The sequence below is a fragment of the Chelonia mydas genome, chromosome 4, assembly GCF_015237465.2.
Source record: "Chelonia mydas isolate rCheMyd1 chromosome 4, rCheMyd1.pri.v2, whole genome shotgun sequence".
NCBI classification, from domain to species: Eukaryota; Metazoa; Chordata; order Testudines; family Cheloniidae; genus Chelonia; species Chelonia mydas.
Genome location: NC_057852.1, coordinates 91675375 through 91702499, shown reverse-complemented (window position 1 = coordinate 91702499; position 27125 = coordinate 91675375). Strand labels below are relative to the sequence as shown.

General features: G+C 40.7%; 1 protein-coding gene across 16 annotated transcripts in view; it reads right to left on the bottom strand.

Moving 5' to 3' along the window:
- The window catches only part of FRYL (FRY like transcription coactivator), a 387869-nt gene that overhangs the window by 125127 nt on the left and 235617 nt on the right, over window positions 1–27125 (bottom strand). For all 16 annotated transcript variants that reach the window (XM_037897819.2, XM_037897820.2, XM_037897812.2 and 13 more), the window contains 9 exons: window positions 25044–25101; window positions 23038–23129; window positions 19947–20119; window positions 19315–19475; window positions 18462–18572; window positions 16413–16567; window positions 15523–15622; window positions 14397–14565; window positions 3242–3501 (listed from right to left, as the gene is read on the bottom strand). In XM_037897819.2, coding sequence (XP_037753747.1) covers window positions 3242–3501; window positions 14397–14565; window positions 15523–15622; window positions 16413–16567; window positions 18462–18572; window positions 19315–19475; window positions 19947–20119; window positions 23038–23129; window positions 25044–25101 — 1279 coding nt within the window. The remainder of the gene's footprint in view (window positions 1–3241; window positions 3502–14396; window positions 14566–15522; window positions 15623–16412; window positions 16568–18461; window positions 18573–19314; window positions 19476–19946; window positions 20120–23037; window positions 23130–25043; window positions 25102–27125) is intronic.

The window sequence follows — 27125 nt, the reverse complement described above, 5'->3', positions numbered from 1 at the left end:
AAACTTTACCTGTATACACTTAAGTGCTTCACGAAACCAACCACTCTGCAATGCAGTACTACTGGATTGGTGAGTACCTGTAAACTTTATTCATTTTATTGTATTCTAATTCTTTGAAAATTGGTATTCAATTGGTAAGTATAACTCTTAGTTAACTGGAATTTGAGACTAACCAGCACCCCTCATTCCCCCAACATGCTGGATAAGCTTTTACTGTAGTTTGGAATGCATACTTGTCAGCTATGCAGATTTAGCTGCCACTGCTGAGATTTTACTAATGCAGCCCAGCTACTGACAGTCCTACACAACGTCCTAGAAACCACTTACTACCTGAATTTTTTAATTTAAAAAGCCAGCCTTTCACCACTAGGAGCCACTGGGCAGAGGAGCAGGCACTCTTACCCTCCCTTTTTCTCTGCTGTGATACAGAAAATAAATGAGACAAGGGAAGCGGACAGCCTTCAGTCAGCTACCAGCAACAAGATTAGCCCACACCACTACCATCTCTCTCATATCCCACCCTTCCACATCACTCTCAGAACTTCCGTGTCTAAGGAGATAAAAGGTTAAGGATAATCTAGGCATGGGCCAATATATAAACAAATACTTTGCCTCAGTCTTTAATGAGGAGCTTTGGGATAAATGGTAGGACGACAAATGGGAATGAGGATATGGAGGTAGATATTACCACATCCGAGGTAGAAGCCAAACTTGAACCGCTTAATGGGACTAAATCGGGGGGCCCAGATAATCTTCATCCAAGAATACTAAAGGAACGGGCACATGGAAGTGCAAGCCCATTAGCAAAAATTTTTAATGAATCTGTAAACTCAGGGGTTGTACCATATGACTGGAGAATTTCTAACATAGTTCACTCCCCGCCCCCCCCTTTCTTAAAAATAGGATCTGGGTAACTACAGGCCAGTTAGTTTGACATCTGTAGTATGCAAGGTCTTGGAAAAAATTCTGAAGGAGAAAGTAGTTAAGGACACTGAGGTCAATGGTAATTAGGACAAAAGATAACATGGTTTTACAAAAGGTAGATTGTGTCAAACCAACCTGAACTCCTTCTTTGAGAAGGTAACAGATATTTTAGACAAAGGAAACGCAGTGGATCTAATTTACCTCGATTTCAGTAAGGCATTTGATATGGTTCCACATGGGGAATTATTAGCTAAATTGGAAAAGATGGAGATCTGTATGAAAATTGAAAGTTGGATAAGGAATTGGTTAAAGGGGAGACTACAACAGGTCACAATGAAAGGTGAACTGTCAGGCTGGAAGGATATTACTAGTGGAGTTCCTCAGGGATCGGTTTTGGGACCAATCTTATTTAATCTTTTTATTACTGACCTTGGCTCAAAAAGTGGGAATGTGCTAATAAAGTTTGCGGATGATACAAAGCTGGGAGGTATTGCCAATACAGAGAAGGACCGGGATATCATACAGTAAGATCTGGATGACCTTGTAAACTGGAGTAATAGTAATAGGATGAAATTTAATAGTGAAAAGTGCAAGGTCATGCATTTAGGGATTAATAACAAGAATTTTTGTTATAAACTGGGGATGCATCACTTGGAAGTAACAGAGGAAGAGAAGGACCTCTGAGTATTGGTTGATCACAGGATGACTATGAGCCGCCAATGTGATATGGCCGTGAAAAAAGCTAATGAGGCCTTGGGATGCATCAGGCGAGGTATTTCCAGTAGAGATAAGGAGGTGGTTAGTAGCGTTATGCAAGGCACTGGTGAGACCTCATCTTGAATACTGTGTGCAGTTCTGGTCTCCCATGTTTAAGAAAGATGAATTCAAACTGGAACAGGTACAGAGAAGGGCTACTGGGATGATCAGAGGACTGGAAAACCTGTCTTATGAAAGGAGACTCAAGGAGCTTGGCTTGTTTAGCCTAACTAAAAGAAGGCTGAGAGGAGATATGATTGCTCTCTATAAATATATCAGAGGGATAAATACCACGGAGGGAGAAAAATTATTTAAGCTCAGAACCAAAGTGGACACAAGAACAAATGGATATAAACTGGCCATCAGGAAGTTTAGACTTGAAATTAGATGAAGGTTTCTAACTATCAGAGGAGTGAAGTTCTGGAACAGCCTTCCAAGGGAAGCAGGGGGGGGCAAAGGACATATCTGGCTTCAAGACTAAGCTTGATAAGTTTATGGAGGGGATGGTATGATGGGATAAGCCTAATTTTGGCTATTAATTGATCTTTAGCTATTAGCAGTAGATATGCCCAATGGCCTGTGATGGGATGTTAGATGGGATGGGATCTGAGTTACGACAGAGAATTCTTTCCTGGGTGTCTAGCTGGTGAGTCTTGCCCACACGCTCAGGGTCTAGCTAATCGCTATATTTGGGATCGGGAAGGAATTTTCCTCCAGGGCAGAATGGCAGAGGACCTGGGGGGGGTTTCGCCTTCCTAATCAGCGTGGGGCACGGGTCACTTGTTGGAGGATTCTCTGCACCTTGAAGTCTTTAAACCACGATTTGAGGACTTCAATAACTCAGACATAGGTTAGGGGTTTATTACAGGAGTGGGTGGGTGAGATACTGTGGCCTGCGTTGTGCAGGACATCAGATTAGACGATCATAATGGTCCCTTCAGACCTTGAAGTCTATGATTCTATGACAAGGAGGGAGGGAGAAAGATGTAATTTACTAAATGGAGAGAGAACATAAAGAAAACCTATTGTTTACTTGGAGGCAGGAAGAAACAGAATGACAGACAAATCATCCAGGGAGAATGAAGAAACAGAGAAGACAAACACAATCTGAGCAATCCCTTTGAGGTTCTCTCACCACTAGTTTTTAGGTAGGCTTGTTGGGTTGTTGTTTTTTAAGTTACACAAGGAAGTTATCTATCTAGATATCTAAATTATGGGACAGCAATTTTAAGCCTGTGATCATTAAGACATTCTTATTGAAAATAACCTGTTATTATTTTATAGGCTCAATAGCATGCCATGTGCTTCTCCTAAAATTGCCCAGAATGTTCATTAAACTATTTGGTAGCTCCCAGACCCACAAGTAATTTGGAGAACTGGCTTTTGAAAATTTTTGCATAAGCTGACAACCATGCTAATGAAGAATTTCATACTGCCTAAATCGGCTTGCTAATAAAAGCTCACTAACTGGTATCAGTAGCCCTACACTTCCCCTCTTCCCCTTCTGGATTTAACAATTCTCTGAATCAAACAACAAGAAACATCAAAAGACTGGTTTTACCTGTGCTGTCATATACATCAGATTGTTTAAAACCATAGCAGTAGCCTGTGGTGATCCCCAGCCTTCTCCTCGTAGCCAGCGTCTGCTGTTTACCATCATTTCTCGGTCTTTTAAAGAATCCTCTTCATCTTCATCTTGATGCCGTATTGTTGGCAAAGGTTTCAAATCTACCAACTCAATATTATTCATCCACGGTAGCAAATAGTGCAGCATCACCTGTCTCCCAGCAGGGCGTGCTGTTTGAATTCTCTGGCTTACCTCTGTTTTTCAAAAATACATACATACATAAAATGCAAATCCATAAATATTACTAGAAAAGTTTCTGTAGTAGTATATTTATAGTTTTAGTATTTCATACAAGAATAAATTAATACTATTATTAGGGCTGTCAATCACAGTTAACTCACGCAATTAACTCAAAAAATTAATCGTGATTAAAAAACGAATCACGATTAATCACATTTTTAATCACACTGTTAAACAATAGAATTCCAATTGAAATGTATTAAATATTTTTGATGTTTTCTACATTTTCAAATATATTGATTTCATTTACAACACAGAATACAAAGTGTACAGTGCTACCTTCATATTATTTTTATTACAAATATTTGCACTGTAAAAATGATAAACAAAATAAATATTTTTCAATTCACCTCATACAAGTACTGTAGTGCAATCTCTTTATGGTGAAAGTGGAACTTACAAATGTAGAATTTTTTTTGTTACATAACTGCACTCAAAAAACCAAAACAATGTAAAACTTTAGAGCCTACAAGTCCACTCAATCCTACTTCTTGTTCAGCCAATCACTAAGACAAACAAGTTTGTTTCCATTTATGGGACATAATGCTGCCCACTTCTTTTTTTACAATGTCACCCTGAAAGTGAGACTAGGCGTTTGCATGGCACTTTTATAGCTGGCATTGCAAGGTATTTATGTGCCAGATATGCTAAACATTCATATGCCCCTTCAAACTTCGGCCACCGTTCCAGAGGACGTGCTTCCATACTGATGATGCCCGTTTAAAAAAAAAAAAAAAAAGTGTTAATTCTCCCGTGAGGGAGAACTGTATGTTTCCTGTTCTGTTTTACCCGCATTCTGCCATATATTTCATGTTATAGCAATCTCGGATGATGACCAAGCACGTTATTCATTTTAAGAACACTCACTGCAGATTTGACAAAATGCGAAGATGGTACCAATGTGAGATTTCTAAAGATAGCTACAGCACTCGACCCAAGATTTAAGAATCTGAAGTGCCCTCCAAAATCTGAGAGGGATGAGGTGTGGAGCATGCTTTCAGAAGCCTTAAAAGAGCAACACTCCGATGCAGAAACTACAGAACTGAACCACCAAAAAAGCTAGTGGCATCTGACTCAGATGATGAAAATGACTATGCATCAGGCCGCACTGCTTTGGAATGTTATCAAGCAGAACCTGTCATCGGCATGGACGCATGTCCTCTGGAATGGTGGCTGAAGCATGAAGGGACATATGAACCTTTAGCACATCTGGCACGTAAATATCTTGCGACGTCTGCTACAACAATGCCATGCAAACACCTGTTGCCACTTTCAGGTGACACTGTAAACAAGAAGTGGGGAGCATTATCTCCTGCAAATGGAAACAAACTTGTTTGTCTGAGCAATTGGCTGAACAAGAAGTAGGACTGAGCGGACGTGTAGGCTCTGAAGTTTTACATTTTTTTATTTTTGTGTGCAGTTATTTCTTGGTACACAATTCTACATTTGTAAGTTCAACTTTCATGATAAAGAGATTGCACTACACTATTTGTATTAGATGAACTGAAAAATACTACTACTTTTGTTTTTTACTGTGCAAATATTCGTAATAAAAAATAATATAAAGTGAGCACCGTACACTGTATTCTGTGTGGTAACTGAAATCAATATATTTGAAAATGCAGAAAACATCAAAAATATTTAAATAAATGGTATCCTATTATTCTTTAAAAGTGTGATTAATCACACGATTAATTTTTTTAATCACTTGACATCCTTATTATTGAAGATATTTCTTATTTAATTGAGAACAAATTTGTCCTCGCAATCCAAATGAAGGATACAGATTTCAACTGAATAAGCCTTTTGTTGAACAAAATTATATTGCAGAATTGGAATGCTGAAAGTGCAGGTAGTATCAACTGAAGGAAGCCCATACATGGAAACTCTCTTTATTAAAAACAGTTAACTATGTATCCATTTCAAAAACAATTTAAACTGAAAACCAAATGTATTAGGGTTAAATATTTCATATTCACTAATCTAACAGACAAGATAGTCAGGTATAAAGCAAAAGGATCATGTCAGAAGTTGTCTGGTTAAAAGAAACTACTTAAAGTGTCTTTAAAGTTGTCTAAGGCACTGATCCTGCAAAGACCTGTGCATGTCCTTGAAGTCTCAGGGTGACATTCTGGCCCCAACAGAAGTCAATGGCAAAATTCCAATTGACTTCAGCATGACAAGGATTTAATCCAGCGTGTAAAGTCAAGCAAGGGTTAAATCTTTGCAGGACAGGATTCTACTGAGTAGGTTATGACTTCAGCCATTAAAAGAACTACCCCTTTTCTACATGGCTGAAGAGCACACAATACCATTTTTTAACATAATGAGCGACTGAAGGAATGCCAGATCATTGCAAGACTAACATACCCAAAAAGTTAAACCACTACATGCTCGGGATTTGGCACTGACAGGACATATGGAATGCCTCTAGCTGTTCCAAGTCTGCCTGTAAGAGTCCAGTTTCGACCCATTTAGCAATACAGGGAGCACACAGGTTTGACAGATCTTGAACTCTGTCTCAGCACAAAGATGTTTTTGCATCCGTACCCGAGACATGGACTTCATTCAGGAGGTGACAAGACCCATCAGCTGAAGAAGAAACAGTTACTAATCTGCTCTGTAACTACTTTGCTTCAAATGTGTTGCACATATCCATTCTACTTCAGGTGTGGGCACACTCAGGGCATAGCTGTCGGAGATTTTTCCCTCAGCAGTACCTGGTCAGGGTGGCTCATGTGCCCTCTGCTGCCTCATGCTGCTGCATGATGGTGCTGCGGCACCCCTGACCCGCTTTCTCACTGCTCATGACAATTGTTGGAATGTGTGCCCTTGCTAGTGAAAGTTTTTCCTCTTATTTGTATATAGCGTGTACCTGTTTCAGTAGTTTGTTTTTGGTTAGTTATAGATATAAGTTCTCTTTTGAAGTGTTTTCAAACACTTCAGTTCCTGTTCCTGGGTACTGGTACTGTTGCATTCCTCAGTCACCAGGGTTTAAACCCTGCCAATTTTGCAAGCTGCCAATACCAGTGAATGACCCACACTCCAGCTGCCTGAAGTGTCTTGGGGAGACTCATATGAGGGTTCAGTGTCAAATCTGCAGACTTTAAACCTAGAATCAAGAAACACAGTGAGGTCAGGCTTAAGTTTCTGCTGATAGAGGCAAAGCTGAGCCCACATGGGAGTCTATTTGTTGAAGAAGAGGAAGTTACTCACCTTGTGCAGTAACAAGGGTTCTTTGACGTGTCCCCCTGTGGGTGCTCCACTTTAGGTGTCGGTGTGTCCACTTTTTGGTGGCAGTGCTTGGTCGGGGTGCGCGTGCACAGTAGTCATCTCAGAATACCATTGGCACCTCATTTAGTGTGCGTACGACCTGACCTGTTCAGTTCCTTCTCTAACGCAGAGCTCAAGGCATGAACTCCGAAGTAGAGGGGAGGAGGGTGGGTCGTGGAGTACCCACAGGGACACACATCTCGAAGAACTCTCGTTACTGCACAAGATGAGTAACTTTCTTTTCTTCTTTGAGTAGTGTCCCTGTGGATGCTCCACTTCAGGTGTCTGAAGAACAGTGCCCCGCTGTGGACGGTAGGGGCTTTGGAGTCGTGTGTTGTTGCAGAGAGCACGGTAAGGCCTAATATAGGACTTGTCTACACTGGCAATTTACAGCGCTGCAACTTGCTCACTCATACTGCCAGGCGCAACAGATAAGGGAACCAAGTCTGTCTGGACCACATTGGAACAATTAGTAAGATATGGGCCTAGTCAGTCCGTATCTTGTGAATGACTCATGAGATTAGAGGTATCGGTGGGAATGCGTACATGAGTGATGTATCCCCTAGTGACTTGGGTGCTAGTCCCACCCTAGAGCAGAAAAGTGGGCACTTGTGGTTTGTTACTGATGCGAACAGGTATACAGATGGATAGCTCCATTTTTGGAATATCAATTGGAGGACACTGTCGTGTATTTCCCACTTGTGTTCCTCAGAGAAGTGTCTGCTTAGTGTGTCCACCATCATATTCTGACACCCCAGGAGATAAGATGCTGAGATGGGTACGTTGTGGTGAATGCACCAGTTCCACAATTTCAGGGCCTGGTGCAGAGTGAATGGGAGAAAGCTCCTGTTTGACGATTGATAACGAACATGCATACTATATTGTCAGTCAGTATGTGGATTGATTCGTTCCATATGATTGGGAGGAAGTGCCTACGTGCATTGCATACTGCTTGGACCTCCAGGAAATTGATGTGTAGCTGAGTTTCCATCGGTGACCGCTAGCCTTACATGGTGTACTGGTCTAAGTGAGCTCCCCAGCTTATGAGTGATGCGTCGGTCATGATTATTAGTGATAGAGGATCCTGTTGGAAAGAAATCCCTGTGCAGGTGTTTTCTGGTTTCAGCCACTACTTGAGTGATGCAATGACCTTTGAGGGTATTGTCACTCTTTTGTTTAGACTGTTTGCAGGGAGTGTACACAGTGCTCAGCCAGCCCTGTAGGCACCGCATATGCAGTCTCGCATGTCTCACCATGAACATCATGGCTGACATGTGACCTAATATTTGTAGGCAGGTTCTGGAGGACATTTTAGGGCTGCCAGTGACTGTCGAGATGAGGTTAGCATTGTCAAGAATCTGTGATGGGGCAACAGTGCCCTGGCCTGTGTGGAGTCGAGGTAGGCCCCAGTGAATTCCAGTTGTTGCACTGGGTTCAGTGTAGATTTCTGTATATTTATCTGCAACCCTAGTGTCTGGAACAGCTTGATAGTTGTCTTCTACACCAGTGGTCTCCAAAGTGGGGTGCGTGCACCCCAGTGTGTCCGCAAGACCATCCCTGGGAGTGCGCAGCAGGAGGAGCGCCGCCAAAGGAGCGCTGCTGGCACACCGACAGCAGCTCAGCTCTCCCCGACCTTTGATTCTTCGGTGGTATGCCAGCGGCAGCTCGGCTCTCCCCGCTCTGTCTTTGGTGGCATGCCGGCGGCAGCCTTTTTTTTGTTTGTTTTTTTATGCTTCCCTAGAGCTGGCCCTGGCGGTGCATGATCCAGAAAGTTTGGAGACCGCTGTTCTACACCATGTGTGTTGCTTCTTCCCGAGTTGTGCCTTTCAGTAGACAATCATCTAGGTACGGGAAGATCATCACTCCTCTCCTTTGTAAATGGACTGCCACTATGGTGAGGGTTTGTAAAAAAACTCGAGGGGCAGTGGAAAGGCCAGAAGGTAGTATTCTGTATTGGTAATGGTTGACCCCTACCAAGGATCTTAAAAATGGTCTCTGCACTGGGTGTATGGTAATATGAAAGTAAGCATCTTGGAGGTCAAGGGCTGAAAAGCAGTCCCCCTTGTCTAGAGCTGGAATAATTGTGGCCAGTGTGACCACTTTGAATCTATGATTCCGCACAAATTTGTTGAGCTTCCAAAGACCTAAGATGGGCCTCCATCCACCGTTTTTCTTTTTGGTGAGAAAATAATGGGAGTAAAAACCCTTCCCTTTGTATTGAGCTGGAATTTGATCCACGGCACCCAATTGTATGAGATGGTTCACTTTCTGTTGTAAGAGGTGCTCATGAGAAGGGTTCCTGAAGAGGGACGGGGAAAGAGGTAGAGTAGTGGGAAGAGCGAGGAAGGGGATGGCATTACCCGATATTATAATCTGCAGTACTCATAGGTCCAGTTTCATTGCTGCCCAGGCATGGTAGAACGGGCACAGGTGGTGGCCAAAAGGTTGGGTAGGAGTATCTTACAGCACTGTATCGTGGGGGAGATCGTTCAGACCCTCGACCAAGACTTCAAAACTGTGGCTTGGTGGTAGATGGTTGTGAAGAGGAGGACTGAGTTTGAGTAGCCCTACATCTTTGTGAACATTGTTTATTTCTGTTCTGGTCAAACTGCCATTGCTGTGGCTGGTGGAAAGAGGTGTCTCTGCCCTTTTGGTACAGTTTTGTTAGGAGATGTGTCTATGGCTAAGGTGCGCAGGGTGGCACTAGAGTCCCTCATAGAGTGAAGAACGTTGTCCGTTTTTACGGAGAAGAGTTTCTCCCGGTTGAAGGGGAGATCTTCTACCTTGAGTTGGAGCTCTTTGGGGATCCCGGACGACTGCAACCACAAGGCCCTATGCATTATGACTGCCATGGCCATTGTTCTCGCTGCAGTGTCCGTTACATCCATCGAGGCCTGTAGGGCTGTCCAGGCAATTAGCTGTTCCTCCTTCATGATAGCATTGAACTAAGGATGTTTTTCCTCCGGTAAGGCATCAAGAAATTCTTGCAATTTACTATAATTGTCGTAGTTGTACTTGGCTAAAAGGGCCGAATAATTGGCTATCTGCAAGCGGAGTGTAACTGATGAGTATACTTTTCTGCCTAAGAGGTCTAATCGTTTATGTTCTTCATCCTGTGGAGTGGACAGGAATTGGGGTTGTTAGCTGTGATAGTTAGCAGCTTCTACCACTAGAGAATTGGGTTATGGATGAGAGAACAAAAAGTCCACCCTTTTAGCTGGGACGAAGTACTTCCTGTTGGCTCTTTTGCTGGTAGGTGGTATGGTTGCGGGGGTCTGCCAAATATTCTCTGCCAGTTCCATTATGGCATCATTTATTGGTAGTGCAATTTTGGATGTAGTGGATGTCTGCAAAATTTGCAGTAGCTTGTACTGGTTTTCTTGCACCTCTTCTAGGGAGATGTCTTGTCTGGCAGATACTCAGTTCCTGAAATTGTTTCAGGTCATTAACTGTGCTTGGAGGTGGTGGTAAGACTGCCTCGTCATGGGAAGACAATGGGTTGCGGGCTGGGGAAATGTCTGCATGGTCCAAACCTTCTCCTCCTCATCTACCATGTACTCTGGTGCTTCTGACGTCTCTCTGCTTGGGGAAGTTGGAGAACGAATTTCCCTTCAGGCTGGGGTTGAGGGCCTAGTGTAGTGAGCCTTATATGTCACCCATGGGTCCCAGGGGTGGCCACTGCATGGGAAAGGACATCAGAGGACACATCCAGGGTTGCCTGTACTATTGCTGCATCTCGCGAGGTTGGCGAGATTTGGTCCTAACAGCTTCACATGGTGGTCTTTGCCCCATGGGTGAAGAATGCTGGGAGGAGAAGCAGCTCCAATGTACTTCCTCCTCTTCATCACTGGAGATGGGCTGGGGAGCAGGAGAAGTGGACTACTGCTCAGTTATTTGTTCCAGAGATCCCTCGGTACCGCACAAGGGTGATTGCAGCACGCTATGTCCTTGTGCTGTAGAAACTGCTGCATAGTCGCTTGTTTCTGTGGCAGCGGTGCTGCTGGTGCAGATGCAGTTGGTGCTTTTGTTGAGACGGTTGGTGCCGTTCTCAGCCTGTCTGTCAGTGCCGATGACTGAGTTGGTGCTGGGCAGCATTGTCTGTCTCAGTGCCCACTCCCACACCAGAGTGGTTGTTGCGGGGGAGGAGGAGGATATCAACTCCATTCCAGAGTAGCGGGGCTCGGCAGAGGTCCACGGAGGGAGAGAGATGGAGGTGCCCGGAGCCTCAAAGGTGCTCACTCTACTTGAGCTCGGTACTGTGGATAGCGACCTTGCCAGGGACCTCTTCTTTCTCTGGGTGTCCCTATTAGGGGAGGTTGTGGCTTACTTCCTAGACGATTTGGAAGACTGAACACTCCCATTAGCAGAGGTTTTGCTCAGGGAACTATCTGCTGATGTCAGTTTTGCTCCCTGAGGAGGAGGCTGAAGGAACTTTTCCATCAAAATCACTGTGAGGCAGAGATCTCGACCACACTGACTTTCCCTGACTTTAAGACTGCTGCAATGGGCACATTTCTGAGGGATATGGGTTTCCTCCAAATAATGAACACAAAATGAGTGGCCGTCTGAGACTGTCATTGCCTCACAACAAGAGTCACATCATTTAAACCTGGGTGAGCCGGGCATCATGGTCATTAAAGTTTCCCAATGGGAAAGAGAGGGAAAAATAAAAAATATATCTATAAAAAAAATTTGGGGGTTGGGGGTAGGGGGGAAGAACAATAAACTAGACTTACTAAACTACAGCTAATCTAACTATTTCTATAAAGAGAAAAATGAAGAGGCAGCACTGCCACTGAGCTTCGTCTGCAGCTGAGGATGGTTGAGAAGGAACTGAACTGGTCGGGTTGTGCATGCTACATGAGGCACCAATGGCACTACGAGACGACTACAGTGCACTTGTGCCCCAACCGAGCACTGCCACTGAAAATCTCTGATCTGTGGCACAGGGACACACCAACACCTAAAGTGGAGCACTTCTTCAAGGGACACTACTTGAAGAAGAACATTTGGTTTACTGTGACTGTTTGAACTCTGCTTGCAGCCTAGGTAGATGAATTCATCAGCACTCTCCATGATACTCAACCCCACCTGAACTGGTGATTCTGGTGTCCAAGCTACAAGACTCAGGACATTGGTTTTCTGCCATGAGACATCTGACCCCAGATGTGGATGGCATCTTGGAGACCTACGAGTGCAAGACTGAAATTCTCCCACTTCTCTATAAGCAAGGCAGTATCGTCAGCCTTGATTACTTGACTTGTAAACACTTCTTGACAAACCTTGATTTTGATGCATGGAGTGGAAAGTCCTAATATACAGCTAATAGCTCAACAGAACAGTGCCAGGGCAAGAATGTATCCCTGCCACACACCTGAGGATGTGTAGAAATGCAGCGAAAGCTGTGCCCCAATGCATACTCTTACACAAGTTTCAGTGTGAAGATCATGCACCAGATTTAACAGAACATTTGGAACACCAACTCCTTTCAGTGCGACCCAAAGTGCTAATCTGTCAACCGAATCAAAAGTTTCTTTGATATGGAGGTGTGCCACATGAAGCAGGTGGTTAAATTCTCCATGCAACTCAACCAGAAGCTGGAGGGTAAGGACAGTGTCCATTGTCGACCATCTGCAGTGAAACATGATTGCTGACAATAACTGTTATGAAATAGCTGCATCCTACCAACCAGAATGTGAGCGAAAATTTTTCCAGGGACCAATAAGAATGAGATTAGCCTGTAGTTCCATACTCGGTGCAAGATCCTCTGCCCTGATTTATGGACATATGATGCCCTCTTTGCACTCTGCTGGTACTTTGCCTGATGTCCACCTTTCTAAGAACAGGTTATGTAGGCCCATGCGCACCGGTTCCAAGGCACCTTTGAGTAGCTTGGTTAGAATATCATCAGGTCCAGCAGCATGACCATCCTGTAACTTTTGGATGTCCTTTCATGCTTTCTTGAATGACGGAGGATCGGTGTTCATCCCTGGATGAACAGCTGTGTAGTTTGCCAGGTCATGTAGCTCTAAACAGTCATCAGCAGGACCATGGTTCAGCATGCTTTCATAATGTGTTTTCCATCTGTCCAGGACATCATCCATCAACGAGCAGGGAGAGCTGTCTGGTTTCATAATGAGGATTTTAGAACGCTGCCAGCCAAGCAGGTGATGGCACTGTATTCAGGATACAGATTGTTGTTCACTGGCAGCCTTATATCTCTGCAGAGTTCTGTTAAAGTTAAAGGGTCTCCTTAAAGATGTTCACAGATGGATTCTTTTGTGGGATTTGAGTTTAATATAGAAATAGTCTTCATGCATTAATCTATTCATATTGATGCAAACTGAAAATCAAGATTCTTTCCATCTCACTTCAGACTATTATAAAATATTTCACTTGATTATGGAGCCAAGAACTGCAGGATAAAAAAGGATTCCAATTTTGACTTTCAATTATTATTGTACTTATTTTGGTGTTTAATTTTGACTGCTGGTAGATTAGCACATATAACTTTCTAAAACAATTATTTTATTAATTTGTTAATTCTGATTGCATAAATTCAAGCAACATTGGTTGTTTCAATGAAACAAGTTTTAAAAAATATGCAAAGTTTAAAAAAAGGTTTATGATATGCATGATTTATTCATAAACTAAATGGAAGCTTGTACATTAAGCAATTTACCACACTGCTGCTATCCACTACCAAAGAGTGAACCACAGAATGTGAGAACAGGAAGTTACATGGGTTATATCTTACAGTGAACAGAATGTGTCGGCATGTGAATTTTCTTGTCAGTGTCTTTCAAGTAAATCTGCCATTTCATGTTTTTTTGGTGTTTATTTTTTAAAACTTATTCTTGTACAATTATAGTCAGTGTTTTTATCAGCTATTTTTCAGTACAAACTGAAAAACAAGATCTTTAAGTGTAGAAAAACTTTAACCAGATTATTAAGTTTAATCAACATGCTAGTGTCCCTTTAATTAACTGAAAGTGAATTGAAAACCTAAATTCAATTTTTTTTTTAATTTTAGAAAAATGCATTAATTGACTCTACTAACTAGACCAATAAGAGTTAAAATGATTTCTGTGTTGAATAACAAATGGTTTAAAATTCTGTCCCTTACCAATATTCTCCAAATATATCTTTGTTTTCTTAGATATCTGAGAGTAAGTCATTCTGTGAACTGTAGTACCAAGAATATCACTACAATCTATTCAAGCCACTGTATCTAAACTGTCACAAATTGATGTGTTCTAGAATTTCTACAGCAAATAAGGACATTCTAAGATGAGGCAGGGAAGAGAGAGAATTTTTAAAAACATAGTTAAAACTTATGTCTGTGATGAGTGATCCCTCACAGGATGTTCAATGGGGCAGTCAGAATAATTTTCAGGGTTTCACTCCATTGTTTCAAATCTGAACAAAACATAACAAAAACTCAGCCTCCTCCACCTAAAATTCATTTGTAGTTCTTTGGTTTAAGCTTAGTGACCTACCTGTAATTAGATTACTTAAAAGAAGGATTCAAAATTTCTACGGACTACTACCAGCCTGGTTAAGTGCTCTACTGTACCTGAGAAGACAGCAAGAGTTAGCTCAGGGTACGTCCTTGCTAATTCCTCCGACAGTTGATAATATGACACAGAATACAGGTGTGGCAAAGGAGAAGGCTGACCCAGTACCCCATCACCTCTCTGAATTTCCAATTTGTGAGCATAGCGAAACATCTTAGGTTCCAAGATCTGCAGCAATAAAATTCAGATATTTGAAGCTAAATACAGAGCTGGGATAACATGGTTATCTTCTGAGGAAACATAATATATATTGTGCCATCATTTAAAGTGTTGCAGTTTAGCAGAGTCATAAATTCTTGGCCATCTGGGACTCATTCCATTTGAGAGCCAGTCAAAGCTGTCAATTTCAAAGTTCTATTTTCACATCCTATTGCATTAAGTATAAGCTTCCATAGTGAAAGCTGAAGTAATTCAGATCAATATTACCTTAAAATTATTCCATGAATAATATAATTCCTGCTCAGAAATGACCTAGGACATGACTATCGGGGCAGTGCAGGTCAGGTTTGAGGCGGCAAAGCTGTGCAAAACTAGTACAGCAGCTGTTGGTACGGTTTTATTTTAGTTTGATTGATCTTAAGCACTGACATTCACATAGGAACAGAGGGGAGAATCTCAGAAGTGCTCAGCATTGGCCTAACTCTGCTCACACTGACGTCAACAATAAAGTTCCCATTGAATTCAATAGGAATAGTGTTTAGGCAACCGTGAGACTTCTTAAAAATCCCAGAGACTAAAGACTTGAGGCAAATTACTAGCCTACTGGCAAAAGCGGGGTGCAGGGAAAGAATTGTGCTTTCCCTTTGATAATCCTGGAATGGCACTGCTACACACTATCCCTTTCACAGGGCCAACTTGAAAACCTTAATCTAGCTTTTATATTTTAAAAAGATGCTATGAAACAATACAGCCCAGATCCTCAGCTAGAGTAAATGGCCAGATAGCTCCATCAAAGTCAATTTACCTGTGCAGATTCACAAAAGATAATGATCTGTCCCTAAATCTTTACTAAAAATGCAACAAAAATAATGCACTCTGCATTTCATTGATGAAGATAAAGCTGAATGATACCAGAAAAATCTTTTTTAAACATACAATATATTAAAATGAAATTTTCTCACAAACCTGTAATAGTTGCATAGCAACTTCATAGATAGCCCTAGCAGAATCAGCGGCTTTAAACATTATCAGATTTAGGATGATCACTGTATCACACTGGTAATCCCTAGAGAAGAATCGTAAATATCAGTTAAAATAACATTTTTTAAAATATAGTTAAATCTGTTTTATCTGGCATGTTGGGGGATTTGGGGGGTTCAGGTAAGTGAATAATGCCGATTAACTAAGAGGGAGAGAGTTTGGGTGCGGGTGGGGGTGTGGGGCTGGAGCATTGGCGGGGGTGTGGGATGTGGGCTCTGGGAGGGAGTTTGGGTGCAGGAGGGGACTCAGGGTGCCAGATCTGGGGAGCAATCACCTTGGGCTGCTCCCCGCGTCGACCTGTTCCGCCCAATGTGAGCGCCCCCCAGATCCAGCACTCCAAGCCCCCTCCTGCACCCCAACCCCCTTCACCGAGCCCTCTCCAGCACCCCAACCTCCTTCCCCACTCCAAACCCCTAGTGGCCAACCCTCCACCTAGGCGCAGCAGGGACATGTTGCTGTTTCCTGGGAGCCATGTGGCACCAGGTAGGGAGCCTGCCGGCCCCACGCCAACCGGACTATAAATGGGACTTTCTCCGAAGATTAGAAATGCCCGTTTATAAAGCTTCTGGTTGGTACAGGGCCGGATAACAAAGCTTTCACTGTATATTTAGCTATTTTAACTATGAATTAGCTAAGCAAAGGTAAATTCATTTAGTTTAAGTATTGTATAGGATAATATATTTCGATGCTTTGAAATGTTTAACATTGAAAACAATATGGAAAACATGTTCCATTTAAGAGAAAACAAAACATTAATTCTATTTAAAATTGCAATTTGGGAATCTAATTGTAAATTTAAAAATTCTCTTTTGTACCTGTTCTGAAACACACTGGCTATGGCTTTAAAACAACCAGCTGCAACCCGCTTGGAACCTGTGTAACACCGATCCACAGCCCAATACAGGAGGTTACTCTGGTCAGGGTTGAGCTCCAACAGCAGCATAACTGCCTCACAGCCTAACTGATGCACCTATAGACCAGACAACAGTTTAAACAATTTAAAAAAACAGCAAAAGGCAATGGTTTACAAAATAATTTTAACAAGAACAGCTGACATTTAAAACTAACGAGTTGCAATAAGCAAGATTTAATTTTTAAAAAATAAAAACAGAGTAAACCTTAAAAATATCTATTTAACAGTTTTGTAGAATTAAGTTGTGAACTTTATTGGACCATATGACTGCATAATATCATTCATTTTATCAGGTTTCAGAGTAGCAGCCATGTTAGTCTGTATCCGCAAAAAGAAAAGGAGTACTTGTGGCACCTTAGAGACTAACAAATGTATTTGAGCATAAGCTTTCGTGAACTACAGCTCACTTCATCGGATGCATGCAGTAGAAAATACAGTGGGGAGATTTTATATACACAAAGAACATGAAACAGTGGGTGTTACCATACACACTGTAAGGAGAGTGATCAGGTAAGGTGAGCTATTACCAGCAGGAGGGAGGGAGGGAGGGGAAACCTTTTGTAGTGATGATCAAGGTGGGCCATTTCCAGCAGTTGACAAGAACATGTGAGGAACAGTAGGGGGCGGAAATAAATATGGGGAAATAGCTTTACTTTGTGTAATGACACATCCACTCCCAGTTTTTATTCAAGCCTAAATTAACTTTCAGCAGTCAGCGAACACTTCAATCTCTTTGGTCACTCGATTACAGACCTAAAAGTGGCAATTCTTCAACAAAAAAACTTCAAAAACAGACTCCAACGAGAGATTGCTGAATTGGAATTAATTTGCAAACTGGACACAATTAACTTAGGCTTGAATAAAGACTGGGAGTGGATGTGTCATTACACAAAGTAAAGCTATTTCCCCATGTTTATTTCCGCCCCCTACTGTTCCTCACATGTTCTTGTCAACTGCTGGAAATGGCCCACCTTGATTACCACTACAAAAGATTTGGGTTTTTTTACCCGCCCCCGCTGGTAATAGCTCACCTTACCTGATCACTGTCGTTACAGTGGGTATGGTAACACCCATTGTTTCGTGTTCTCTGTGTATATAAAATCTCCCCACTGTATTTTCTACTGCATGTATCCGATGAAGTGAGCTGTAGCTCATGAAAGCTTATGCTCAAATAAATTTGTTAGTCTCTAAGGTGCCACAAGTACTCCATTAATTTTATCCTCATTCTCCCAAACCCTACCCTCCTATTGTTTGTTGTTCTCACTTGTTTTATGTCTTGACCTGGACCATGTCCTGAAAGCACAGGATGCAGGACAGCAGTTAAGCACATGCTTAATTCCACTGATTTCAGTGGGACTTAAGTGATGGACTTTCCTTAAGCGCTTTCCTGAATCAGAGCTCTAGATTGTAAATTCTTTGGGATAAGAATCAAGTCTTTCTATATGTTCGTATATCATCTAGCATAATAGGCCACCTAGGAGCTACTGTAATACAGAGAAATAAAACCAACAATAATTTCCTTTTAGACTTGAAAAGTTTTGTCTTCAAAATTCCCTATGCATGATACAATCTCACTGAGCTGATGCATAAAGTCCCTACCCCAGCCATCTTTAATTCTCTCAGAGACCCACTACCGCTGTGCTGCTGCTTACAGTGAATCAATTGATTTGTATATAATTTGTCAGTTGCTGTTCCTGTTCCCTTTCACCTAACTTCTGTCTACTTGTCTGCCTGCTCTTAGACTGCGAGCTGCTTGGGAGCAGGGACCATCTTTCTTGAGTGATCAGATAGTGCCTAGTGAGCACCACTGTAACTAAATGCATTAATAAGTAATATTAATAATGATGTATAAGGCGCAAGCTGATCTAGAACATTTGTGCCAATTTGACCTCAAGACTCTTAAATCACACACTGATGGTTAACAAACATTTACTGATGCTGCCTACTTTACCTTTTTGTCTTGTGAATCCAAAACATTATCCAGCCATTTGTACAAATAACCATCTGATGAGAGTCCTACGTTATCTGCAACAGGGCCACAACACAGTACAGCAGACATAGCCTTTAGAAAGTAATTGAAAAAACAACACATTTGAATAATCAGATTGGGCTAGAGCAGTTATAGCTAATCCTTTAAAATACTATCAGAGGACTCTAACATCTATTCAGACCACTGCCAGGAGCAAGGCCACTAGGAACTCTGTTTAACATTTTGTTCAAACATTTTGACAAAGCCCTGGCTGGGATGATTTAACTGGGAATTGGTCCTGCTTCGAGCAGGGGGTTGGACTAGATGACCTTCTGGGGTCCCTTCCAACCCTGATATTCTATGATTCAAGGAATCACAGAACCAACCTACAGCTCTGAATTCCCAGACAGGAGAAGCTATCTGTTCTGAAAAGTTTACCTTTAGTCCATAAGAGACAGTACATTAGTTTGGCTGGTGCTATACTGTAATGCACTCTGATTCAGAAGATCGTTGATCTGAACAATACTGAAATTCTATCTCGCTGAGCAATTGGGGGATGAGGGCATGGGAAGCTTAGCACTAATATCAACTTGTACTTGCTGCAGGACCATGCTGAAATTACAGCAGTGGGAAGGGGGCAGGAGAAGTTCTGATTAGAATGTAAAAATAATTAATCCAGGAATAATTTTGGGCTGAGATAACATTTGCCTACATCAGCCAGGACAAGGAAAATTCCATGTTTGGACTAATGGCAAAGAAGTGCAAACTGGCAAAAATGTTTAAGTAAGGACAATACAGGGAAATAATTTCTCAAGTTCAGAAAGTGTTAAAATACCTTCAAAGCACAGTACTGGTGTCTGTTTATCTGCATATTCCTATCACTGTATCTATCCAGGGGGGTAAACATGATGCTAAATGGACCTGCCCAGTGACTGAACAACATAAAGAGACTGTGACGTAGGCTCTGCTGAGGAAAGACACTTCTTCTCTGGTGCACTGTAAGAAAAGCACATACAGTGTTTGACCAATTTTTCACTACAGAATTTGTACACTAAATTTATAAGACAAAAAACAAAACAAAAATTACCCAAATGCCTCCCCAAATGAATTAGAAACAAGCACGGTACTCTACAGGCAAAGTTCAACAGCATAACAGCTTTTTAAAAAATAAGTTACTATATGATCGAATGAATGTCACTGCTATGAAAGAACAGAAGCAGTACACAATGAGTTTAGCAATTATTAGCCCGGAAAGAAATATGTTCAAACTTGGTAACCAAGTCTTTTAGTAACAAGAATTTAATTTTTAGATTTAAAAATACTATCAGTGATCACTTCTGAAAAGTTCATATTGTCAGTTTTAAATACCATTTTTAGCATTGTAAATTTCTATAACTTCAGGAACAATGTGTGTTTCTGGTGTATTAAAATAAGTCATCAAAACCTTTTCAAGTGTATTGAGCATACCTGGAACATTTTGAATGATATTTGCCACTAAGGCACTAAAATGGCATCGGATATCTTTCAATGTGTCAGAGTCCTTTTCATTTTCTGCCTCCAGGAGTTGTCTAGTGAGATCGACATACTCCAATAAAGTGTTGTTGAGGGAATGTGTTTCATTATCAAGGCCACCACTTGCACTTAAAAATAAAAATAAAATATTCAGAGTATTATGATAAGTAGAGACATACTATATATTTCTTTAAAAAGCTTCAAAGGATATGCAAAATTCAAGAACTTTCTTTTAGAAGACTTTTTACTAAACCAAGTCATTTTACTGGTATTTGGTTCGAGGCCCTTTCTTACCACATTTTTGTTGTCTTAGCAAGAAAAGCACTAATGAAACCATACCCAATAACCAGGCCTTGTAAATCAGGAGCATCTCTAATACTAAAACAGAATCATAATTTTTTGTTCAGGGTTATGGTTTAACACCCCCTACCCCCTGAAAATGCTTGCACATTATAAACGAACAAGGTACACACCTAAAATAAATGGATAATTTCAATGTGCTTGGTCAAAAAGTAAATACTTTATCTTCTGAGCCAGAGACAAAGGTCCTCAGTATTTTATGCTATACTGCAGAGTACTAACTGGAAACAGCAGCTATATACTCTATTCTAAATAAAAAGAAAAGGAGCACTTGTGGCACCTTAGAGACTAACAAATTTATTAAGGTGCCACAAGTACTCCTTTTCTTTTTATGGATACAGACTAACACGGCTGCTACTCTGAAACCTATTCTAAATAGGTTCTTATATCAGCCTCATTACTATGGCATCTGAGTGCTTTCTAGTAGTGCTTTAAGTGACGTGAGTAACATCTGTCACATGTGGTTGATGCTCTCTCATCTTGTCCTCTGGAAGAGAACTGTGCATGCAATGGAATGTTTTGTACTGGTAGGATTTTTTTTCTTTAAATGTACACAGTGATATGTTTATATTAGAGAAGGCAGGTCAAAGAAGTGTGCCTTGCCCTTGGAGCAGAAAATGGTGAAGTTTGCAGTAGTCCTCAGTTCCTGTAAGAGTTTGTTCCACAGACTCAGACTGGCAACAGAGAAAGTTCTGTCTCCTGCACAGTCAAGCAGCAGAGTTGTCAACAACAATCCTCATCCTGGAGCTCTAGGCTACTTTTTGATATGTTGAGCGCAGGCCAGTGAGTACCTTGAAGACAAGGACTAAGACCTGAATATTACTCATATTCGATGGCAAGCCAGTGTTTAGAGTGGAGGACAGATTTGATGTGCTGGCAGTAGCCTATGTTGCTGAGGAGATCCTCTGCTAGCTGGAGTTTAAGGGCTGATGGCTTCATACCCAGGTATACTGCATAGTCCAGCTGGGAGGTGACAAAAAAAAAAGCTTATTACTGAGGGCAGGTCATTGTCCACCAGGATGGGACAAAGTCTCCTAGTCACTCAGAGATGGTAGAAGGTGTTACTCATAGACGCTGCTGCTATATAAGAGCTTAGTGTTAGCAAGAAATCCTGAACTGCTAAACTACAAACTGAATTCACCAATTGTGGGTATATATCTCCATCAAAGGAGACTGCTCTGCGGCTGCAAACTGCTTTCCCCTCTACCCACAAACATAACTTTGGTCTTGATCAGCTTCAACTTCAACCAGTTGCTCTTAATCAGTATAGCCAGCTAACAGTTATGCATGATAATATGACAAACGCTCGTCACTATCATAAATTTGTAAAATAAAGATATTTTCCCCTTGAATTGAAGCTGCTGAAATGTTTAGTACCTATCACTTTTGCATATCTACTTTAATGATCCGCATATAATTGTATATGTTAACCGGCACTATAAAACTTTCTATTATAATATGGTGGTGACATCAGCTCAGACAACAGAGCTGCCAGGGTTTATACTGTGCAGAGGCTAGAACAGACAATAGTGTAGTGTACAAAAGTTTAAGTCCATTCTCAATTAAGCTGTTTAGCAAGAGAATTTTCGAAGGCCATGATTCTGCAAAGGCTTCCACCCATGTGGTACTTTATGCCTGTGCACAGTCTGATTAGCCTCAGTGAGAATCTTGAGGGAATAAGGTGCTATATAGATTTTTTTGCAGGACTGAAATCAAAATGTCCGTCATTTTACATAATATTTTATTGGAATTTTTTCCTCTTTTAACCTTTAGAATCAAAAGTCAAATTATTTGGCATAAAGTTACACAATAACAATGGCAGATACATTCACCCTTTCACTTTTTTACCCTCCCAATATCCAAAATTTACAAGAGACTATCATTAAAATTATGCTTGATTTATAAATCTTAAAGGACTTCCATAAAAGTGATACCTTACATTTTAGACTACATTAACAAACGTTTATATTCCTACCTCCACTGCCCCCCCATGTTTTATTTTAAATATCTCCAGGGGGTTCAATATTAATAAATCACATTTTCTTCTTTTCACAGGACTCATTGTATAACATCAGGATGTTACTGCAGGAAGAGCCCAGTTAGAATATCTGTCTCCAGCTTGGGATCTCAACTATAAAAGTAGCTCAAGGGCTTTATACTTGATCCTGTAACTTAACTCCTTCACTACTGACAAGGTCCTATACAAAAAGAACACACATGCAAACACAAACCTGTGTGTCACACTTACGCATCTCATTGAAAACGTGAGATGTTCCATGGCATTTCAGATAAAATAGAGTGGTCAGAAACTCAGATGTAAATGTATAGATATTGATCAGCATATCTTTTTGTGTTTAAAATTAGTATTTACAAACTCCTTATGGATTTTTGTTTGTTTCCTTTATTTGGTCTTTAAAGAAAACATGGGAACAAGGCAAAATACTGATTATTCCAGTATGCTATTATAATAGTGAAATATTATTGTCATTGAAATCCTCCTACAAGACTAATGGGGAATAATCCCTTACAGGGATTATTGTGTATTATGCTGCTCTAAATTAATTTTAAGTGATTGTTCAGTTGTACCATAAGGTGAAACAGACAAATATATAGAGAAACTATTGGCTCTTAATTCAGAAGTTTGTTAGGGAAATAAACAATGCCTTCTCATCAACTCCACACCTACCTGTGACTAATAACACCAGCATCTGCCAGCAGTTCAAATATTCGTACTAGCTGTACTCGTAAAATATCTCGACGCCTGCGTCGTTTCATATTCTGTTCAGTGGAAAAATACAAAATTACATGAAGCAGTGGAGTGAATAAGGATAATATCAGTTTGGCCTATAGGGACACAAAGAGAGTCATGACTCCACTCATGTCGGTACCACTACAGCTTTCAGTAGTGAGTCACAGACTTTTTTTATTTAAACAGTTAACAGATTTACTGTACAATTTTAATGGACTAGATAATGGGTCACATTCATTCCTTGTGTAACCTCTCAGACTTCCATGAAGAACACTATTATTTACTTCTTCAACTGGGTACAATGGAAAAGTATTGCTCCATGATTTAGATTGTTAAGAGAGAGTGATTCAGTTATGGGCTTCTGTAATAACATGTCGTAAATCATCAGAGCACACATTAAAATAAAAAAGAATGAAAACTGGAGAGTTTTGGTCTGATTTACTTTATAATGCTTTTTGAATATCACAGTTTCTACAGGGCTTGAACTGAGCAGGGACTGGCTGGAGTAAGAGGGGCAGTGGAAACTGTTACCCTAACTAAAATAGGTTGTTTAGAGTCAGATTATGCCCCCACACCAATCCCTGGGACTACTTGTGGAATAAGGAAAAGGGTCAGATGTTGGCCTTCAACAAAGCTAACAATCTTTTAGAACCAAGCTCTGCCTCCCTTACTCACATGAGTAGCACCATACTCTGCCAGAAGTCCCATTTAAATCAATGGGACAACTCAGCCTGAGTAGCAATGGCAGAATCCAGGTCTCAGATTGTAAACTCTTCAAGGGGGGCAGTTATATTTAAATTTGTGTCTTATATAGCAAACACGTTGTGAAGAAAAGAAGGAAAACAATTACCCTCATTGTTTACCATTTGAGCCCAATGGTAACTTTTAGTTCTAATATAGTACAGTCTACTTATTCCAGTGATGTGCCAATTGAACTCAAACCACTAAGTTATACATGAATAACACCACATGAATAAAGTTCCCTGAAATTAAATTTGACATGATCTTCTGTAATAGTATATTGCATCTTTACATTTCACCCCACCATACTGTAAAGTACAGATGTGTAAAGACTGGCATTTGTATGACTAGCATAGGTAAATGTAGGACTTTGAAAAAAATGCATTATGGCACACAGTTGTGTGACTGGATGTTCCTATCAGCTATACTTAAAATATAAAATTCAGAGCAAATGATCAAAAATAAAACAGTTATTATCTGGGGTACCTATCAATTGTCTTTTACTCTGTGTTCATACAGCACCTATCACACTGGGGTCTTGATGCTTATTAAGGACTTTCAGTGCTATCATAGAACAAATAATGCACTGTTTGTGTCATCTTTTTGTTTTCCTTTGAATATACTGACATCCAGGCTCATTGCAAGTTAAAAGCACTTGTTTGGTTCCACACTTCAATATGTACCATACATACTGGTGATATGCTATCCATCAGAGAAGCCTTGTTCATAGGGCTGGAAGAGGTCAGGTAAGTTAATGTTTTCTCCAAAAATTGTCCTAGTTAGAGAAACCATATTTTTCTCACTCCTATGTGCAGTGCACACTGAGCCTCTCTGACTGATGGGATGTCACCAACACAACATTCTGAGCAAAAGCAAACAGACTGCATTTGACTTGGATACCGGGACATAAAAAATAAGGTGGAAAAAAATATTTTAAACTATTAGCTGTTACTAACAAAATTACTGTGGCAAGAGGGGCTTTCAGTACATAGTTCTAAAGTTAAGGATTTGATTTAAAAAAATAATTAATATATATGCAAGTTACCTTGAAAGGAATAAAAAAAGTTTTAACAATTTTAGTTATTTATTTAAGCTACATTATTTTATGTTAGCCATAGCCATTAGAGAACAGACAGTAATATTTTTCTACGATGGAAAAATAGTTATATGATCCTGAGCACAAATAAAAATATCCTTATTACCTCTGGTCTTCTTTCAAGTGCTTCCTTAATTATAGGATGTAATTCTTCTATTAGTTCCCTGGATGAAAATGATAGACCAATCACTTAATTAGAAGTGAAGATGCAAAATGTCTTACAGAAACAAATGTTGTAAAACTTATATTAAAAATGAAAATATTTCTAGTTTTGCTTTCATTGACAGTGACTTTATGAAACAAATTAATATTTAAAAGACAGGACACAGACTTTGCTAATATGGAAGACAGAACAGCAATCTGACCTTTCTCAAACTAATAATAACTGAAAAGGAATTTACCATCTATGACAGCACAGTATAACAAGCAGCCCCCAGACTTCAGATTTGGTGGCATGTGGCCCGACACTTTTTATTAATGGAATCCCCGCTAGTTCATAGCGCTGAGAATATGGACAGTCTGATACCCTTGATGAGTCCTTGAATGGAAAATGACTGACCTGTATTCTGCTACAATCTAAAAAGATGTTTGAAAGAATGGCTTTATCTTGGTCAGACGGTAGCATAGAGCTTTCTTATATCTAGACTATAGGCCAATCATCCCTGGTAGTGAAAGGGGTTTGGGCAAGCTGACTGATTCTGGAAGAAATCAGGGACCAATTTAGATAAGAATTTGGGGTGATGACAAATTATGGCCTTATTTTTATGGAATACAGTAAACAATGCCCCAGCCATTAATGCCTGGATCTTTCAAACTCTCCAGGCTCCCAAAGAAGAATAAATATGTGAAATAGAGTCTTTAGAAAAATCTTGTCACTATAAGATGAAAGAATTCAGGAGAGACCTGTCATTGTGAAGAAAATGCCAAAATCACAAACTGGCGCACACACACACACTGAGTTGAAAGAGAGACCAGGTCATTCAAGGTGAAACTGGTAGTTCAGAACAAAGGGAACAGATGACTGGAAAGAAGAAGATATTTACTGTCTTGCCCAGATGGAGAACCATTTCCATTTCAAACAGTAGGAGTTTCTGGTGGAAGGTTTCCTGTTCTCCAGCAGAAGTTTCCGGACTTACCCAATGCAATCATGTCCAAAATGCGCAACAGCCAGTTTCTGAGCTCTCAGCTCAGGAATCAATGTACAGAATCTGGCTCTGCTCCTAGTGCAGGAGATCTACTGAGCTGTGTGGAACTAAAGATTAAAGGATCAAAAACCAAGTGAAGTAAGTCAGAGTGCCATAACTGAAGGGGCCATGCTCAGGTTACAAGAAACACCATGACGCTTTCTCATTTGCTTTTCTGCAGCAATTTGTAATAAGAAATATTGGAGGGAAAGCAGAGATAAACATATGACTGGAGCAATGCATCTATTAAAGATTTCAGACGTCTCCCTCCTGAAGCAGAATTGTTTGCACTTAATATTGCGTTCTGTGGCAAACAAGTCCATTCCATAGTCCATCATGCAAGCAGAGTACTGGTCATCATCAGTTTGAGGGAATCTCTCCTTCTGGGTGCTTAACTTCCTGTGGTGGCTGTTTTCTTCTTCTGGAAGATGGAGAATTGCAAGGGTGACATGGTGATTGACATGAGTTCAAAAATTTCATGACTTCCTGATCCAGAAGCATTGAGCCCACTTTCCACTGCAAATTGATATAATACAGAATGGTTGTATAGTCTGTTAAAATCTGAAGAGAGGTGACCTTTGGTTGCGGAATTTCTTGCACGATGGCTAGACAAGTCTTAATTCCGTAAGAATAGCTATACTGAATCAGACCATCCAGCCCAGTATCCTGTCTTCTGACCATGGCCAGTGTCAGACACTTCAGAAGGAATGAGCAGGTCACAGCAATTATTGAGGGATCCATCCCCTGTCATCCAGTTCCAGTTTCATGCATTCATAGGTTAGGGACACCTAGAGTATGGGGTTGCGTCCCTGACCATCTTGACTTATAGCCACTGATATACCTATTCTCCATGAACTTATCTAATTTTTTTAAAAACCCAATTATACTTTTGGCCTTCACAACATCCCATGACAAAGAGTTCCACAGTTTGACTTGGTGTTGTGTGAAGAAGTATTTCCTTATATTGTTTTAAACCTGCAACCTATTAATTTCATTGGGTGACA